The following is a 20,076-nucleotide window of genomic DNA, read 5'->3' on the forward strand; positions in this document are numbered from 1 at the left end:
GCTTAAACTTTCAATTAACAAGCTTGGTAACAAATCAAAACTTCACAATTATATCCAATTCAATCTTTCACTGTAAATTGTCAACTTATATACTGAATATCAAAGTAAATTTCATTAACCTTATATACTTCATATACCGAGTTGTAGTAATAAGCAATAAACATGGAATAAAATGCAACCCAATCAAAACCACTTGGGAACCAACAACCCAAAATTTTCACTTTTCCAAAGTGATCTCAGTTAGGAGCCAACCTGGTTAAAGGTTAAATACACATTGTTAATGTGACCCTGTTAGGGGATTTGCACCAAATATCATCTAGACCTTATCACTCCTCAATTGAATGGCCTGCTCTAAAGTGCTTGCAAACATTCAAAGGAATGTCACCTTAAAAAGGATTTACAAATAAGATTGTTAAGTCCACTCGATTAAGAGATTTTTTGGTACAATTGCTAGAGAGTAAGTGAAATAATCTAATCAAGAATGCAACTACCTTTGTTGTTTCGGATCTTCATTTCACTCATTCTTTGTCCCTTGTTCTTCCTCTTTCTTCCTTCTATCTAAGCCACTCACATATACATCAACTTCAATCTTCCCTTGCTAGATTTCACGATACCACTCTACTCAATTTCACCTTCTACTTCTCCTTCACAAATATCTTTGATCATCATTAATGAACATCTCGTTCATTCCTTAAATGGACAAGTTATTGTTGCTTCACCAAATTCTCCAACATTTTGCCACTTAATCACAACCATATGATCATCATCCAGCATGGATACGTTGAATCTAGACACTAAGGTATCACAATTTCTCTTTGAACTTTGAGCTTCATTTCAAATCAGTAAATCTCCATCATCAAATCTTCTTCAAATTTCTCTAGTCGTAGATATCATAACAAACTTTTAGAAACTTCTCAAACAATCTATGTTTTCATCAAATGCCAGCCTCCAATTGAATCTTCTTGAAACTATTATTCTTTCCCTTGCTCAATTAACACTAAACTCGCTTGATCACTAACTCGATTAACATTATTCTTTACTAGAATAAAGAAAATTAAAAAGTATAATAATAGAAAATCACAAAGTCCTAACTTTGAATATTATTTTAAATAAATAACTGATAATACATATTTTCTTCTATATAAAAACCTTGTTCAAAAAAATTGATAGTTTTCCTCTAAAAATTTAATAAATCTTAGAAAAGCAAAGACTTAGAAAAGAACAAACAAAGTTTCAACCGAAATCATTTACAATATAATAAAACATCTTCTAAAAATCTATTTAGAAAATATATTTATCTTAACAAAGTTTGATGATATTGAGTTGTAGATATTTTAATAAGTTACATTTAATAAATATGATCATTAGAATAAAATATAGAAAAATCTTTAGGAAACGTTGAAATTAAGTTGGAATTGGAAATTAAATTTTAGAATTTGTTTATCAACCTTTTCTAAAATTAATATATTTTTAAAATCTCTTAACTATGTAGTTTATTATTTTATTCAAAATATGTTTAAATTCAATAGCATTTTATAGAGATATTATATAATGTATGTTTAAATGAATATTAATTAAATTTAATGTATACATATGTATATGTGTATGGTGTACACTTAATAGATGTTAATCAAATTTGCATAGATAGGTGTTCACATAAAATTTGACATTTCTTTAAATTTTCATAACTTTCATATTAATGATCATTATTCATATTTTACAATATAAATCATTAAAATATATCATTGAAAGATACAATTTGAACAAATAGATATTTGACTACAATAATTTTACAAACTATTTATACTTAATACATAATTTACTTCTATAACAGTGAATTATAATTAATTATAGTAGTATTATAAGAGCACATGATAAATAATAAATATCAAGTATTTGGTGTTGAAAGAACCCACTAATAGTTGGATTGATGCATAATGAGAGTCATTTTGACCAAGGTTCCTTCATTAACGGATCTCTTGGAAATGGGCGAAAATTAATGAATGGTGCCAACAACATCATCCTGCACCAATAAAGACCATGAGAAGAGAAGAGCAAATGAACAACACATTTTAAAAATTCAAATTCAAAACAAAGTCTTGTGTAGTTGAAATTCATTAACTTGATTGTTAGAAAATACGACTTCAATCTTCCTTAAAGCCAAAGAAGTCTCATACAAAGGACAGTGCAAGTTTCACATCGCAGTATCTGATTACACAACCCTTTTAATTTAGATGATAGTCACTGGCAAACCCCCTTCAAAAACAAATCACATTAACTACATTGTTAAACAACGTACCCGACTACCAAGACCTTGGAAGATACTATACGTTAGGATTTGTGTAAATTAGGAGTTGGGTCACAATTATATTGTTTAGTGAAGCAACAAATATAATTTGTTTGTTCAAGAGGCTTGTTTATGAATAAAATACTAATCTAGGAATGATTGAAAGCAACAACCAAAGATATATTAGGGTGTGTAAGAAAAAAGGGTCAGTATTCATATGTTACTTCAATTTGACATCCACCATTGTTGTTGTTGCTGTTGTTGTAGAAATTATTCCTCAGGCTTTATTGAGGTACAAAACAAAACTTTGCACACGCACGTGTGTGCATGTGTGTGCATTTGTGCATGGGTGTATGCAAATGTGTGGATGTGTGTTTGTGTGTGTGTGAGTGTGTTTGCGTGCGTGTGTGTGTGTTTCTGTTCATGCAAGTGTGTGTGCGTGCATGTGTGTGCGTGCACATCTGTGCGTGCATGTGTGTGTGTGTGTGCATGTGCATGTGTGTGTGTGTGTGTGCGTGTCCGTGTGCGCATGTGTGCCTGTGTGTGTGCGTGTGCATGTGCGCGTGTGTGCTTGTGCCTCTGTGTGTGTGTGCGTGCGCATGTGCATGTGCGTGTGCGTGTGCGTGTGCGTGTGCGTGCGTGTGAGTGTGCATGTGCGTGTATGCGTATGTGTATGTGTGAAGACATAAAGAGAAAAATCAAAGAATTATTGTGTTTCTTTGGCTATGTACAAATATATCTGGGTTGATTAGAAATGTAATTGATATGCTAGATAAAACATGTACATTGTTCAAATGTTTCACCTCTAATAAAAACCAAGGTCTTGATTTTGGTGACATTGCAAAAGTGAGGCACTAGGTGTGCTTATCAGGATTAACAAAGTTGGCAACTTAGACAAAAATTCTTCCTTCCAATTAGGTGTGATATTCTAGATGTCACTCCCAACGAGTGAAGTATAACAATCACCTCATAGAGAAACAATTCACCGCTTAACTTGGCAATAATACTCGCAATATCAACTTCTTTTGTAAATCCGCTCTTCCTTGTCTGGCTGATAGGAAAAAACCATTATGAAAAGCTAACTCTATTCATCTATTTATGTTTTCATTTTGCATTACGCATGCATGAAAGATTTATTTGTCTTTCATATCATCTGGCTGAAACAATAAGTTTATTGCTCATTGTTATGACTATTGAAGTATTTTGGTTATGATGCACCACTGAACCTACCATATATTTTGCACAGTAGAGAAATTGTGGGAATCAACTTCCTGAAAAAGCAGTTGCATGTTACTGCTTTATTTTTGTGGGATATAGGGAACAACTGTACGTTCTTTGCTATTTTTAGATATAGAGAGTCAAAATAAGAGTTGATAAGAAAGAGATATTTCCACAGCAAGTCAAATTGTGATATTGCTATCAGGATTTAATTGTGTAGTTTTTGAGTCAAACTCGTTGACCCATGTTTCATGTGTAGTGATTCACACATGAATCCATCTCTCATTAGAATAAACAGAACACTTGGCACTCATTGGATCTAGGTGACGCTCACAGAGGTGAAGCACCAGGACTTCCCGGGAGGTCACCCGTCCTAGTACTACTCCAGCTTGAGTGCACTTAACTTCAGCATGAGGCATAAGTTGTTTACTTGCTGATGCCTTTAGGTTGTAAATAGGAACGCATGTTGGTGAGATAAGGGACAGTTAAAGATCTATAGATTTTTATTTTCTAATATAAAGGATGCCTATTATACTTTCCTTCTGGTTTTCTTGTGCTCCATGTTTTCTTGATAATATCTTCTTCTTTGTCTGTTGCATTTAGTTCTAATTCCATATTATGTTAACAGATTGCAGAGCCCAACTAGAAGAACAGAAGTAAAAGGAGTCTGTGTCATCTATTATTCACATTATTTGGTTAATCTTTAATATTCTCTTTACCATTGTGTTTGATTTCTTTACAAGCGGTTCGGTGCAGCTTGCTGAAGAGGGGAGAGATAGTATATAATGTTTTCAACTCTCAGAAAGAAAGGCATGAGTAAGCTTCCATTTTCTGTTAGAGCAATTCCTGATTACAAGATCTATTTTATCCCTTTTTAGATTCCAATTTGATTACAAGGTGTAGGATAAGGGTATCCATAAGGATCAACTTGCAAGAGTAAAGACTTGTCTGCATCATTTTGGTATTAGAGCTAGAAAAATGGCTCAGAGCTGAACCTGTATGAACAAGGGAGGAAGAGTCACAAGGAATGCAAGACATCAAAAGGTTGATGAAAGGCTTAGAAGATTAGGTGCTGCTGAGTTTAGACTGCGCATAGATGATTTTGAAGAACAGGAGAACCTGCGACATGAAGCAAGGGCAGTATACACTATGGAGTAGTTCATTGAAGTTATAAACAGACAAGACTCCGAGGTGAAATTGACATTTTAGATAGTTGAACTCAGCAGAAATTTATTCCTAGACTTTTTCCAAGAGTTGGAGAGGCATTTTCAGATGAAAAGCATTGTAAAGACCATAAAAGGCTGAAAATTACAGCATCACAATTGAAGTTTCATGTTGCTGTATAATGGGAGAATTTAAAGAAGTACTAGGAGAAGAAAGAGAAAGGACAAAATTGGGCTATGGCCCAAGACGTTGAAGCATCTAAGAGCTAGATTTCTGCCTTAAGAGTATTAATAAAAGCTATTTTAGTATTTAGTGAATTTAACAACTTTCACTGCAAATTTGTACCAAGCAATTCATGAGGCTGCAAATTTGAACCGATATACAAGAGAATGAAGGCAAGCAGCAGCCAGTATGTTAATGGGCTAAAGTTTCAGTTTCAAGAATGCTCATGTTAGTCAAGGTACCTAGTAGGCTATGATGAGGCATATGAATATGCCTTCAAAACAGAGCAAAACTGAATCAGAGGACCAAAATGGCAAGTAAAAGGGTTATGTAGCTCAAGTAGAAGAAAATAAGGATCCTGGAAACCTGCCATGAATGCAGAGTCTAAAGGTGAGAATGTTAAACCCAAATCCAAAGAAAGGCGAGGGTTGAGGGGTAGGGAATGAGAATGACAATCTTTTGGAGATTTGGAGCCCTTAAGTGTTAAGAAGTTAACCTGGATAATCCACAGGTCTATGGGTGCAGATCGTGCCTAACTCTCCTTGTTATATATTCCATTTAATGGCATTTGTAATTACTTATACTTGCTCTATAGGTGCCGGCGATCTGGAGTAATAGGTTTTAGTTTTTTTCTTAACTAACTTTATTTAGTACTAACTAACAACTATTCTATGGTCACCGACTTAGGGTGAATTAATTACTTGTTAAATGCTAAGGGTTATGTCCCTTAAGGGACATACCCTCTAAAATGGATATATAGGCAGGCAATCAAGGCAGTTTGAAGACACACAGCACACTTACAGTCTGATCTCCAAGCCTTCATAGCCTCACGGGTTCTTAGCAACAATTTCAGTACTCCAGTTTGCACATATACCAGGATCTACAGTCATCTTATCTGCATATTCAGACCTGAATATAAGATTTATTGCGAAGGTTATTCCTGAACCTAACTAGACTTTGATCTTGAAGTCTGATCCTGTTATCAGAATCTGCAGACCGTTACATGGTATCAGAGCCCTGTTATCAGATCTAGGGCTCTGCAGATTTTAAATTATCAGACCTGTTTATATCCAGTAGTTATCCTTCATTTCCAATGGCATATACAATCAAGCCTGAGGACAGATTCGATGGAAAGGAACATTTTGAAGCATGGAAATTCAGAATCTTGATGATTCTCGAAGAAAATAATGTTAGACAGTTTGTTGATGGAGCATCCAAACCACCTGTTGAACCTCACAAATCCATATGGACCAATGGAAACAAGAAAGCCATTCAAATCATCTTGGATGGAATTAAGAATGACATCGTACCTATGCTTACAAGACACCAAACTGCCTACGATATGATGAATGCATTAAGAAATGCATTTGAAGCAAATAATGCAACGAGGGTCCTTGCAGTAAAAAGACAACTAAATCACATCCAAATAAAGAAAGGAGAATCAATAAACTCTTATTTTCTAAGAGTTGCTGGTATTAGAGATGAGCTGTCAAGCATAGGAACCATCATAAATGACACCGAACTAATGCTCATGGCCATAGATGGGCTACCAGAATCATGGGCAACATTTGCACAAGGAATAAGTGTTAGAGATCAGCTTCCGGATTTTAACAGACTTAAGAATGATTGTCTTCAAGAAGAATGAAGAAAACTAAAGAAAGGAGGAAAACCTAAAGTGGAAGATGAAGAACTTCACGTTCTTAATGCCAACTCTTATAAAGGCAAGAAAAAGCATTTCAAGAAAAATAAAAGAAATCAAAAGAATGGAATGCTCAAGAAAGACCTATCAAAAATAAAATGTGAAAAATGTGAAAAATTTGGAACCTATAGATCTAATTGTCCAGAAAACTCCAAACAACAAGTGAATTGCACAAATGTTGTTAGAGAAGAAGAAACTTATGATCTGGAGAATCATGTTTTGTATTCCTCCTTATCAAATGAAATCTCAAATAAGGCATGGGTAATAGATAGTGGATCCTCCAAGCATATAACGGGATACAAAGAAACTCTAGATTTCTTGTCCAAGAAAGTTGACGGTGAAGTTACTATTGGTGATAACTCAACACATTCAGTTAAAGGAATTGGTAGCTGCACTTTGAAGACAAAAAATGCTCTTATTCTTAAAGATGTACTATATGTACCAGGGATAAAAAGGAACCTAATATCAATTACAGTGTTAGAAGATGATGGACACAATGTTGCATTCGTGGATGGCAAAGTATTAACTTGGGCTAAGAACTCTTCCATCAAGAAAGCTAAAGTAATTGGTCAAAGAAAGGGATATTTGTATGAATTGAATATAGAACCCATTCAAGCCCTTGTTCACAAAGAAGAAGATTCAAACGAAATATGGCACAGAAGATTAGGGCACCTAAACTTTAAAACCCTATCTACTATGGAAAAGATGGTTACCGGATTACCAAAATTAAACCAAGATCACCCTAGTATTTGCAAAGGGTGTGCCCTAGGTAAAAGTACTAGAAGTCCTTTTCATGATAGTACTAGAAAAACAAATAATGTACTAGAATTAATTCATTCATATTTATGTGGACCCATATCCATTCCCTCCCTTGGAGGATTCTGGTATTATGTCTTGTTCATAGATGACTTCTCTAGGAAAACATGGATTTATTTTTTTAAATGCAAAGAATCAGATGAAATCTTACAAAGATTGAAGGAATTCAAAGCATTAACTGAAAATTTTTCAAGACATAAAATTAAAACCCTTAGAACAGATAATGGAGGAGAATATACCTCAGATTTGTTCAAAAAAATTTGTAAAGAATCAAGGATCAAGAGGGAGTATATTGTTCCTTATAACCCTAAACAAAATGGGGTAGCTGAAAAGAAATATAGGACAATTATAGAAGCTGTTAGGGCTATGACTTTTGACCAAAATCTAGAATACTATCTTTGAGCAGAAGCCTCTTGTACTTCTGTATACATCCAAAACAGAAGCCCTCTCCTATCTTAAAGATAAGACCCCTGAAGAAGTATTTACTAAAATAAAACCTAATATAAGTCATCTCAAAATCTTTGGATGTTCTGTATACATTCATGTGCCAAAAGAAAAGAGAACCAAATTAGCACCATCTAGAAGGAAGGGTATCTTTGTAAGGTATAGTGAAACTTCTAAAGCATATAGAATTTTCATACCTGAACAGAAAACTATTGAACTTAGCAGAGATGTAATCTTTGAGGAAGATCTTGCATTTAAAAGAGCAATAAATTCCCATGAACCCTCTCCTTTATCAAATTCTGAAAGAATAAGTGAATCTGAATCCCAGAGGGAGAACTTAGAAGCGGTCAAAGATGAAATAAACCTTGAAGAAAGTTCAAAGAAAAGGCCACTTTGGGCCATAAAAACAGTTGAAGCAGCTCAAGATTTTGCTGCACCTTCAGGATCAGTCAAAGAAAGTAAAAGACCTAAAAGATTCTCTGGTTATACAGGAAATATGATCGATTTATCCAAAACAGAGCCAACCAATCCTTCTAATGCTATTAAACATCCAGCCTGGAAAGAAGCTATGACAAAAGAATATCAATCAATTATGACAAATGATGTTTGGGAAATAGTTCCAAGGCCAAAAGGAAAATCCATTGTTTCTTCAAAATGGATATTCAAAATAAAGCATGTTGCTGATGGAAGTATTGAGAAATATAAAGCCAGATTTGTAGCCAGAGGTTTTTCTTAGAAAGAAGGAATTAAACCTTTGCTCCTGTCGCTAGATATACTACCGTTCGAGCTGTCTTAGCAATTGCCGCATCTAAGGGATGGAAGGTACATCAAATGGATGTAAAGAGAGCATTTCTCAATGGGAAGATTTCAAAAGAAGTCTATATAGAGCAACCAAAAGGATTTGAAACCCATAATCCACATGCCTTTGTTTGCCGACTCAAGAAAGCTCTTTATGGGCTTAAACAGACTCCCAGGGCCTGGTATGAAAGGATTGATAAATATCTCGCTGGCTTAGGATTCTCTAAGAATGAAGCCGATCCAAACCTGTATTATAAAAGAGATAAAGATGGTATAGTAATATTGATATTGTATGTTGATGATTTATTAATCACAAGTGATGATCATCTTATAGATCAGTGCAAGAAAGATCTTATCAAAGAATTCGAGATGAAAGACTTGGGTCTTCTCCATTACTTCCTAGGATTGGAAGTACGCTAGAATGTTGATAGTATTATACTAAATCAAAGGAAGTACACTTTAGATATCTTGAAGAAATTCGGAATGTGGAACTGCAAGTCCATGTCTTCTCCACTGGAGACCAATTTGGATAAACTTAAAGAATGTAATGGACACCCTTGGATGTCCCAAAAAACTAAACCAAATTGCTGAAAGGAATTATGTCAAACAGTTTGCATTCAACTTCTTATTTCTCCGTTTAATGTTTTAAACCCCTTATAACTCTAGAAATCAAACGTTTATTTGTTTGTTGTGTTTCGTGCACGGAATTGGTATCATACAACATAAACAAGAAAGAAACTACAATGATATGCAAAGTGGAAATGAACTGCTGCTAATAAAATGTTATTTTCAGAATTCATAAAACCAAATACATGGCAGATTTATCAACTCACTAATTACTTCAGCAGTATTGACATAATACTCCAGCCCATGCTTTCGAACTTGCTGCTACAATACTTTGTCCTTCAATCAGTCCACTACCTTCATAATACCATTCCCTCAAAGCGGCATAAGCGTCAAACAAGTAGTGAAGAAGATATGAGCAAAATACCAAATCTGCCTGTAGCCGGAAATGCAACTAAACTGCCTGATAATGAAGCCAATAACAAAGAATTCCAAAGGCCAAACCCCAAGGGAATGACGTCTAGAATGTTACAAGAGAGGATAAACGTCCTCAAATGCCAAGAACGGAGCTGCAACTCACACACCAATTTCTTCTCATATTCAACCTGTTTAATGAAGCTACAAATGCTTCCTTTTATTCTATTCCCACGGGTCCGCTCAACTCATATGGGCAATGTGGGATAAAGATGTGTAATATAAAACATATATTAAAATATACCCCTTATGTCTCCCTTGGGTACACATCACCATAAAATAAATATTAAAGTAACACTTTAATATTTTACAATTAAATTAGACGTTACTTTAATAAAACTTCAGGCATTAAAATGTATTAGCAATCGGACTCCGAATAATGCGAGTGATAGCTCATCGGAAAGCTCTCACCGAGGAGTATCGAATCCAATCACCAAAATTGACCTGCACTGTGTCCTGCCGACTTACTAAAAATAGTAAGTATGCCTGAAACTGAGTAAATCAACTTCGTTTTGGCCCAAACTAGAAATGACTAGGCCAAAACACTCCAAGATCCCATTAAACCCTTCGTTAGCCCTCGGGACCATGTAGAACAAGGCTAACGCACACACACTTGGTCAACTGCTAAAATGGGGACATTACAAAGAAGTAGCTGCAGAATTACCTCCAATAGATTCTACTCTCTATAGGCAGATAATTGGGTCCCTGATGCGGTTCATGCCTTAAGTTAGTTTATGTGTGAACCTAAGGACATTCACCTAGTTGTTGTTAAACACATTATGAGATACCTACAAGGTACTCTTAATTATGGACTCAGATATGAAAGAGTTGCTTTAGATTTGCATGGATTCACCGATTCAGATTGGTGTGGAAGTGTTAAAGACAGGAAAAGAACTTCAGGATGCTGTTTCAGTTTAGGATCAGCTATGATTTCATGGATATGCAGAAAGTAGTCTTCAATAGCTTAGAGCTCCACAGAAGCTGAATACATTGCAGCAGCAATGGCCTCTCGAGAAGCCATATGGCTAAGGAAGTTGCTTGTGGGATTATTTGGGCAAGCAATGAATTCTATAATCATTCATTGTGATAATCAGAGTTCCACCAAGCTCTCAGTGAATCCAGTTTTCCATGATAGATCCAGGCATATTGAAATTCCTTACCATTATGTAAGAGATATGGTAGACAAGAATTCGGTTAAATTGGAATACATTTGCACTGCAGATCGGACAGCAGACATACTCATCAAACCTCTATCTAGAGTAAAGATAGAACATTTCAAAAAAAGACTTGGTATGGTTGAGTTGTAATTCATTTGTACTCTTTGATTATTAATAAAATTAAATTTTATTTTGTCAAGCTATTGACTGTTATAGGCTCCACCATGTGTAATCATTATTTAGAGGTGACGATCTCTGAAATAATGAATACTTCTGCAAAAAGCATTATGAGAGGTGACAATCTCTTAGATAATGTCCTAACAGTAGATTTTACTGTAAGATCCAGGTGAATTTTAGATCATCTTGTGACATTGACATGTTCATGGGTCACAAATTGGATAAAGAAAGAATTCTAGAAATTCTTCGAGTTTATCCTATATTATGGTAGATCTTAAATTCCGGATCTAGTTGTGATTTAGAAATACCAATTTCTATGAGTCACAACATGTGTCTTATCACTAGTAGCAATGATTTGTCATATTACAAGTTTAGTAATATGACTTTGTATCATGTGTTTTATGATACTATGTATTAAGAAGAGATAGACAGATATAGAGTATTAATTCTTGCCTAAACATCTGTATTGATGTTGCTAGATATGATATCTCTCTATAGGATTATCAGGTTAAGAGGGAGTGTTAAGAAGTTAACCTGGATAATCCACAGGTCTATGGGTGCAGATCGTGCCTAACTCTCCTTGTTATATATTCCATTTAATGGCATTTGTAATTACTTATACTTGCTCTATAGGTGCCGGCGATCTGAGTAATAGGTTTTAGTTTTTTTCTTAACTAACTTTAGTTAGTACTAACTAATAACTATTCTATGGTCGCTGACTCAGGGTGAATTAATTACTTGTTAAATGCTAAGGGTTATGTCCCTTAAGGGACATACCCTCTAAATGGATATATAGGCAGGCAATCAAGGCAGTTTGGACACACACAGCACACTTACAGTCTGATCTCCAAGCCTTCATAGCCTCACGGGTTCTTAGCAACAATTTCAGTACTCCAGTTTGCACATATACCAAGATCTACAGTCGTCTTATCTGCATATTCAGACCTGAATATAAGATTTATTGCCAAGGTTATTCCTGAACCTAACTAGACTTTGATCTTGAAGTCTGATCCTGTTATCAGAATCTGCAGAACGTTACATTAAGATGTTTCATCTGCAATGAAGCTCAGCACAAGACTGCCTACTAAATCCAAATCTTCAAAACAATTAATGGTGGTAGAAGAAGAGGGGCCTCCGGCCATAGAACTAGAAGCTGAATGTGGAGAAAATCTAATGTTGCAAAGAGCCTTAATATTAGGACACAATGAGACCTCAAACGTTAATTGGAAGCTAAAGAGCATCTTCCAAAGAATGCAAGTGTAAGGAAAAAGTGTGCAAGGTGATCATAGATGGTGGATCTACTAACAAATTTGGAAGTATAAAGATGGTAAACAAATTAAAGCAAAGGTGCTCACAGATGGTGGATCTACCAACATATTAGTTTGTAGCTGATGTTCCTGTTGTTCATCCTATTGATCAAGGACCAGCATCCAAATGACCTTGTTCTGTCCCCGGCTGGAAAAGTATCAAAATGGTAAATAAATTACAATTTTCTTGTATTCAAAATCAAGTTTTCCTGGTTGACGAAAACTCAAACTGTTCATGTAGCTAAATCTGGTAATGCTGCCTTCACTATCAAGCTCTATGAGGATAAGGTATTGTCTAACATAGTACCAATGGATGCCTGCTTCCTTTTTGTTAGAAGGCCAGCTCTAGTAATTTGACAGAAATGTAGTCAACCACATCAAAGAAAATACCTATGGAGTACAACACAATGGGAAGACGCAACCTAAAAACATGGGAGGAGGAAGAGGCATCAAAAATGTCAGCTGTCTCTGCTAGCAAAAGGTAGGCTTGAACTTGAGGAGGAAAATGAAATTCTAGATAAGGTAGTGTCTGAAATAGTACAATGGATGCTTGACATTTATTTCTAGGCTGACCCTAGCACTTCGACAAAAATCTAGTTCACCACAGAAAACAAAATACCTATGAAATACAACATACATCTAAAATGTCAGCTTTGTCTCTTCTAGCAAAAGACAGACTTGAGCTTGAAGAGGAATATGAATTTCTATGTAGGGCAAGAAGAAGGATAAGAATGCTTGGAAGCTAGGGAAAATGAATTGAAGAGCGAGGTGAAAAGAAATGATGCAAAAGAAGTGGAGCTGAAACGAGATTCAACTGACAAGTTAATAGTCCACCTCAGAGGATACATGCTGAAGATTCAATTGACAAGGATCAGAGATCTTCATTCAAAGAAAACATTGCAAGATCCTACAAGTAGTTCTTACTAGATTGAGAACTCTGAGAATGTTGTCAAGAGTTTCAATGACAGCCTAGCTCAGTCTGAATACAGGGGTTCAAAGCATGAATCGGTCAATCTAAGCAGCTTCAAGTTTTCTAGTAGAAGTAGCAAACATTGTTTTGACAGCTCTACAATACTGATTGCACATGGTTCCTACAGCCCAAATCAATGGTGGAATGACATTGGCTTACTCCTAGCCCTCGGAATGCAAGAATTGGCAGATTAAATGGTGGTTCACATTATGCCAAGGAATCCCAAGGGGGGACTTGGAGGAAAATCTGCTGGCAGGTCAGCAATCAGATACAGATAGTAATGGTGTGGAGGATGAATTTTACAAAATTAAATTTCTCTTAACTAAGAGATTGACAGTTTTAAAATGCTGGGTGGATGACGCACCCCTGAACCTACATTTTACATTGTGGAGAAATTGGGAGGGTTGACTTTCTAATAATAGCTGTTGCATAAACCTGCTCTGTTTTTGTGGGATATGGGTAAGAGCATAGTTTTTTTAAACTAGTTTTTGATTCAGAAAGTCAAAATTAGAGTTCTATATTTACAGATGCCCTAGGCTGTAAAAGGAGCACATGTTGGAGAGATGAGGGAAAGTTAGAGATCCGTGGATATTTTTTCCTGATAAAAATGTGTTCTGCTGTATTTTCCTTTAGTTTTTTATGTGTAGTTGGCATAATCGCAGAAAAATCGGCGAGTTCTTACTAATCGGTGAGTTTTTGCAGATGGAGATTTCTTGTCCAAGAAAATCGCAACTCGGTTGCCTAAAAAATCGCCAATTTTTTGGTGATTAATCGCAGATTAATTACTGAGTTTTTGTTAAAAACTCGCCAATTACTTGCAAATGATTCACCCGCGTTTTCCCAGCTGTGTTAAAGACCAAAAACTTTGTTTTTTGTTTACCAGCTTGTATTTCAATGTTTGGAGGCTTCAGTAATGGAGAGAAATGGGGTTCCAAGGCATTGTTAAGTGATTGCAAGCTATTGAAGGCGGATTTGAGTGGATTTCAAGAGGATTTCAACCAGTTTTAGAAGAAAATCTCTTTCCGAATTAGGTTTGCTGAGTTTTTTTTTTGTTGCATGTAAATTTTCTATTTTTTTTATTGCATATAAATGAATTCAAATTCATTCCTAAATAGTTAGAAATGATTTTGAATCCTCTGAAATCATTTCAACTCTATGTTTGACAAAAAAATTGAATCTATCGCTAAATTTTTTTAAGAATATGTAGGTTTTTTCTTAAACAAACCCTAGCAGTTTGTGTAGTTAATGTTTAACTTTGAATGATGTCTAAAACCAATGAAAATAATTTACCTAGTTTCTATTTCTAAGTTCTAACTTTGTTTAATTTTTTTCCTATAATTTTTAGTGTGTTTAAAATTTATATGTGTAGGGCAGTGGTTAAGCATTATTTTAGCATGGGAAGTTCAAAGAAAGAGTGGCCACAAACACCATGCCCATCTGAATATATAGGCACTCAGCCTAGAAAAGCAAGAGATAAGGCATGGTGGTATGCCTATGAAGCTCCAAACAATGCTAAGAAGGTTATATGCATTCCATGTAAAAAAATTATTTCTAAAGACATAAACCGTGTCAAATCTACTTGCAGCTGTTGAAGATGAAAAAATGAATAGGGAGGGAAGAATTAGCTATGAGGGCAGCCAAGCTGAATCTCAAAGAACTGCTATTGATGTTCAAGAAGAAGAAGCAGCACTCGAGAACATAGTGGGATCTCTTCATGCCCCGCAAATCTGCAAACAAAGTGCCTCTTTTGTCACTTCCACTCCCACTTCTATAGCAACTAGTTCTTCATCACCATCAACATCAAGGATAGGGACATATTTTGAGCCCAGGAACACAACTAGAGCACAACCATCATTAGAGGCCATTGGATGGAACAAGGTGGGGCATGAGCAAATTGATATTGCATGTGCTGATTTATGGTTTTTCAACAATCTCTCAATGTATGTGGTTGATAGTCCCTATTGACAGTTTCAGACAAAGGGTACAAGGCCCCTTCTCGCAAGGATTTGAGTAGAAGGTTAGTAGCTGTAAATAATTGAAATCTGCTTGAGTTCATTTTTATATTTTAAATTTAAATTATTATTTCTTGTTTATTACTAACACTCGATTTCAATTTAATTTTTTAGGTTGCTTGACAATGTGGTTGATAGGGCAAGAGTAATAGTGGAAGAGCAAAAGAAAGAGTGGCTGCTTAGATTGTGAAGGTAACTTCAAGAATCAAAACATTAATTTTTTAGTTGATTCAAGTTTCATTATTAATTTGTAACTTGTAATGTAACTAATTTGTATTTTTCAAATTTCAATTGTACATCTTTATGCCATTAGTTAGAGTCTTATGCACATGTGATGGGCAACAATCCCCAATGGGATGTCTTTATGAGGCCATGGATAAGGCTAAAAAGGCTGTTAGAAATTACTACCATGGGGACAAAATCAATTTTGATCCCATTTGGGAAATGATTGATAGGAGGTGGAACAATATGCTCCACCAATCCATTCATGCAGCAAGGTACTTCCTCAACCCCTGTTTCAGGTGCTATGGTTCTCCTAGAGATTTCCCTGAGACTTAATTTTACTTTATTTTTTAAAGTTGTGTACCAAGACTTGATTTCATTTTCTGTTTGTTTTAGGGCTGATGATTCCTATTCAAATCCTAATGGAGAGGTCATGGAGAGTCTCTCTAGATGCATTGAGAGGATGATATATGATGAAGCGAAGAGAGACCTTGTTGTGACCAAACAAGTCTAAGTAGAATCAAGGGGCAATTTGTTCTCTTCTCTACTAGCAAAGAGAGCAAGAAGCACTCAAGCCCCAGGTAAAGCGTAAAAGTTTAAACTTTAAAACATTTGCAAATTGGTAAGTTTTTTATTATATTTTCCATTTCTTTATAACTTATTATATTTTGTTTTGCAGATGCCTAGTGGGCAACTTGGGGTGGCAATACCCCCAATATGAAGAATTTTGCTTTCAGAGTCTTGTGCCAGCCTTGTAGCACATCCCATTGTGAGCACAACTGGAGCTTATTTGAGTCCATCCACAAAAAGAAAAGGAATAGATTGACTTAAAAACAGCTCAATGACCTTGTTAATATAATCTTAAGTTGCACATAAAAAGGGCACAATATTCAGTGCCTAGTCCACTTGATATGGATGATATAGATCCTTATTCTCATTGGATGGCACAAGAGTCAAGTCCATTGTTTTCAGTGGATGAGATCGATGATTTGGAAAGGCAAGCCATGGAGGAGGGGATTAGAACGGCTTTTCATTTCACAATGGATGACATTGAGGAACAGATTTTCATTTCACAATAGATGACATTGAGGACGAGGACAATGAGGATTCAAAGGAGAAGTCATTACCAATGCCACATATAGGAAGAGATGCATCCACTTCCAGTACACAGATCAAGGCAGTGGGGATGTCGAGCAAGAAGGCACAGTCACAGACTTCATAGTCACGCCCACTCACAGTGCAAGACTCCTCTTCGAGGCCAAGGCCCCCTCTCTTTTCTGCTGGTAGAGCTGGGAAGAGGAAGATGTAATTGTATTGATCATTGATGTATTTGCTATTTAGCATTTACTTCTAGTTTGACAAAAACTATTTAATATTTTGCTTCCCGCCATCAGCATTCCACATGAGAATGCGATTTTGTACCCACTAAGCATTTATATATATCTAACTTTGCTTGTGTCTTTTATGTTCTCTTTAATTAACTCATTACATGCATCTTCTCATTGAGTTTTGCAAAAAAAATGTATTTTTAATTAAATTTGAGATGTTTGTTAGGTTCCCAAGTTTTTCCCAAGTTCTTTTGAAAAACTGGCTGATTCCCAAATAAATTTTTGGGGATTGACGAGTTATTGTCAAGTGAGAGTTTTCCAACTATGGTTTTAAGATCTCTCACCTGTGGTCCATGTTTTCTTAATAGCATCTTCTCCCCTATCTGTTGCACTTATTTCTAATTCCGTAAGGAGTTAAATTATGTGGAACAGAAGTAAAATGAGTTTCTGACATCATTCATTAATCATTGCATGTGATGTAGTTATTATATTCTCTTGATCGCTATGTTAAATTTCATTAAACACGGAAGTTTGGTTCAGTTTTCTGCAGAGAGGAGAGACTATATGTGCTGCTTTTTATTCAAGGCTATGAATAAGATCCCATTGGTGGCATGTGTTTACAGAGTTTCCCTATTTTGAATCCTGTTTTGTTTGTTTTTTGGCCTATAATTTGATCACAAGTCGTAAAATCAGGGATCCACCGGAGATTAACTTGCAGGAGCACAGGCTTCTCTGCAATAACAGATTAAACGAGGTATTGTAAGAGTGAACTCAAACGACTGCTCCTGCTTCTTGTGTTTTCTAAAATATAAGGATTTAAATAGGGACATAACCACAGGCATCTACAGTTAGTGTTCAAGATCACCAAATTCAAACAAATACATAGATTAAGAAACAATGGAAGTCGTGCCCAAGTTTTGAACGTATAATTTTGCTTTGTCATTTAACACTTCAGCGTTTCTTGTTGCTCTAGGTCAATTGCAGATGTTATTGAGAAAAATAAACATTACAATTCAAAACATGCACCAAACCAGCATGAGATACATCATTGGAATTCATCATCGATTTATTCTAATAAAAAAGGAAAGAATGAGCTCACCCTGGGAAAAACAGGAAGACAAGCAAGAACTGAAAAATCGCTTCAGGCAGGTTCCGCTTGAACCACCGCAATCTTAAGTAGTTGAATAAGATAAGCTGTCATGCAAATGTAAAAATGACGAAATGAGAGCCTCCCCACATCAGCAACTAAAACAGAAATACTAAGTTATCAGATAGTTTATGACATTGAGATACGCACAAGTTTGTGCAAATAATCCTGAATTCAGTAAAAAAGTTAACCTACTGGTAGTGTGATGATTCATACAGGCACCACAATGAAATAGAGGAAGAGGACAATTGCAGATGTTATCGCTATCTGAACCCACTCTGTGTCGGTGTACTGGGTTAAAGCCAATGCTGGAGGACAAGTAAGCTGTGCTGTGTCGTTCAAATGATTGCTTAGTATATCAAATTCAACAAGCTGCGAGATTCTTAAAACATCAAACTGTTCGACAATGAAAGGGGAATCTATCCAAATGTTTCAAATAACAGAGCTTTTGTAATTTGGAACATCTGTAAACATTAAATAACAAATAAGGTACCCAATGTTAAAAAGCTTTCATATCCAGCTCACTCACCAATGCCCAGACTGGAATTATTATGAAGGAAGATGCGCTTTTGTTTGCCCACTCTTGTGCTGGTGCTGTGCCCTCATCCCTCCGTGTCTCCACCATGCGCTGCGAAACATTCATTAGCAGAGCAGAGCAATGAGAAGGCGTGTGATTGAATAACAGAAGCATTGGTTTCCTACTGGAATTAAGTGCCAAACCTGCAGAGAATTAGTGGCCTTGAGAGATCGATTAGCTTTCCCGCCCATTCCTCGTGGAATCCCAATTCTGATTGGGTATTTGGAGCAACGGGAGGGAAATAAGCATCCATGTGCAGGAAGATAGGAAGAAACACGGGGAATTGAACTGAAACATACGACACTCGCCATGGTCCTCCTCAACCTGCTTCTTCACTCTGTGTGAACTTCTATTCTTGAGCCGTATTTATCCTCCATTGCCGATCTTATCGTCATCCAAGGAGAGGCTGGGATGACACAACATTCCCCTCGTAAAGGGCCCTTGGCCATTTTTCACTGATTTGGAGGGATCGATACATGATACATAACGTTCTAGGCGTAGCGAATAAAAAATTCCTTATGAGAGTGCCGTCCTATTTCTAACATGATTTATGATAGTGTCATTATATTTCTACCATCATTTTACTATGGAATCTCGAAGTCTTGCTGAGTGCAAGGCTTGACTACATCATAAAGGATGAGGTCGGGATCATGGCCCATGTAAATTTGGCAGTGTGGATGTTCCTTAATCTTTGGCTCTTAGCCGAAGAGGTTTCAGGCATGCGTGGGCCCGTATCGGGTACCTAAAACTTGATTGTGGATGACCTCCATCAAAAAAAAATTCTTGGTAAAGTTTTTATTTCTCATTCCGTATAATTTGATTTACTCGTTAACTATCAATTCAATAATCTTGTTTCACCCTTAGTAGCAATTTCCCAATGTGTTCCTAGCTTGGACTAACCACTTTATTATAGTAATTAATCTTATCTATTTTATTCATAGTTTTACCATCACATTTTTCTACTTCCTAATTGATGTTAGGACTAAACGTTGATGCCTTCGTAGAAGCCTTGGCAGTGCCTATGTCTGATGGTGTATAGCTGGTGGATTTGGAAGCATCATTCCACATGACGTCTCATAAAGAGTGGTTCTCAAAGTATGAACCATACAATGGCAGAAAGGTGTTCCTAGCAAGCGATTCCACACTAGAGAACGTTGGAAGAGGAAGAGTCAAAATCCAATTCCCCAATGGTAGAATAAAGGGAATTGATGGAGTACTTCATATACCCAGTTTGGCTCCAAATTTGCTTTCTGTTAGCAAGTTGAATGATGTCAGATTCCAGGTAACATTTATCCATGGTGGTTGCAAGATGACAAGGGGTTATATTGTTTTAGCTAAGGGTGAACACATTAGAACACTGTATAAGCTAGATGCTAAACCTGTATGTTGTAATAGTGTCTCTATAAAGTCTGGTAAAACTAATATGGCAACACATGGTGTAAATGATGTGGAAGTTAAACTTCCTGCTAAGAAAATAATGCTCTAGCATTATA

At 36.0% G+C, this 20,076-nt stretch overlaps 1 protein-coding gene across 2 annotated transcripts in view; it reads right to left on the reverse strand.

Moving 5' to 3' along the window:
* The window catches only part of NDHL (inorganic carbon transport protein-like protein), a 65,462-nt gene extending 46,538 nt beyond the window's left edge, over positions 1 to 18,924 (reverse strand). The window contains exons 1-5 of one of the 2 annotated variants that reach the window (XM_089806047.1): positions 18,727 to 18,924; positions 18,536 to 18,634; positions 18,223 to 18,330; positions 17,959 to 18,053; positions 1,670 to 2,023 (exon numbers count right to left, since the gene is read on the reverse strand). In XM_089806047.1, coding sequence (XP_089662173.1) covers positions 1,945 to 2,023; positions 17,959 to 18,053; positions 18,223 to 18,330; positions 18,536 to 18,634; positions 18,727 to 18,894 — 549 coding nt within the window. In that variant the 5' untranslated portion in view covers positions 18,895 to 18,924 and the 3' untranslated portion in view covers positions 1,670 to 1,944. Of the gene's footprint in view, positions 1 to 1,669; positions 2,024 to 17,958; positions 18,054 to 18,222; positions 18,331 to 18,535; positions 18,635 to 18,726 lie in introns of those variants that run through there. The other variant, XM_089806048.1, reaches the window with a different exon arrangement.
* Between the last annotated feature and the right edge of the window lie 1,152 nt (positions 18,925 to 20,076).

Source organism: Cupressus sempervirens, chromosome 10 (assembly GCF_028749045.1).
Source record: "Cupressus sempervirens isolate cs-2001-9-10 chromosome 10, ASM2874904v1, whole genome shotgun sequence".
Lineage (NCBI taxonomy): Eukaryota > Viridiplantae > Streptophyta > Pinopsida > Cupressales > Cupressaceae > Cupressus > Cupressus sempervirens.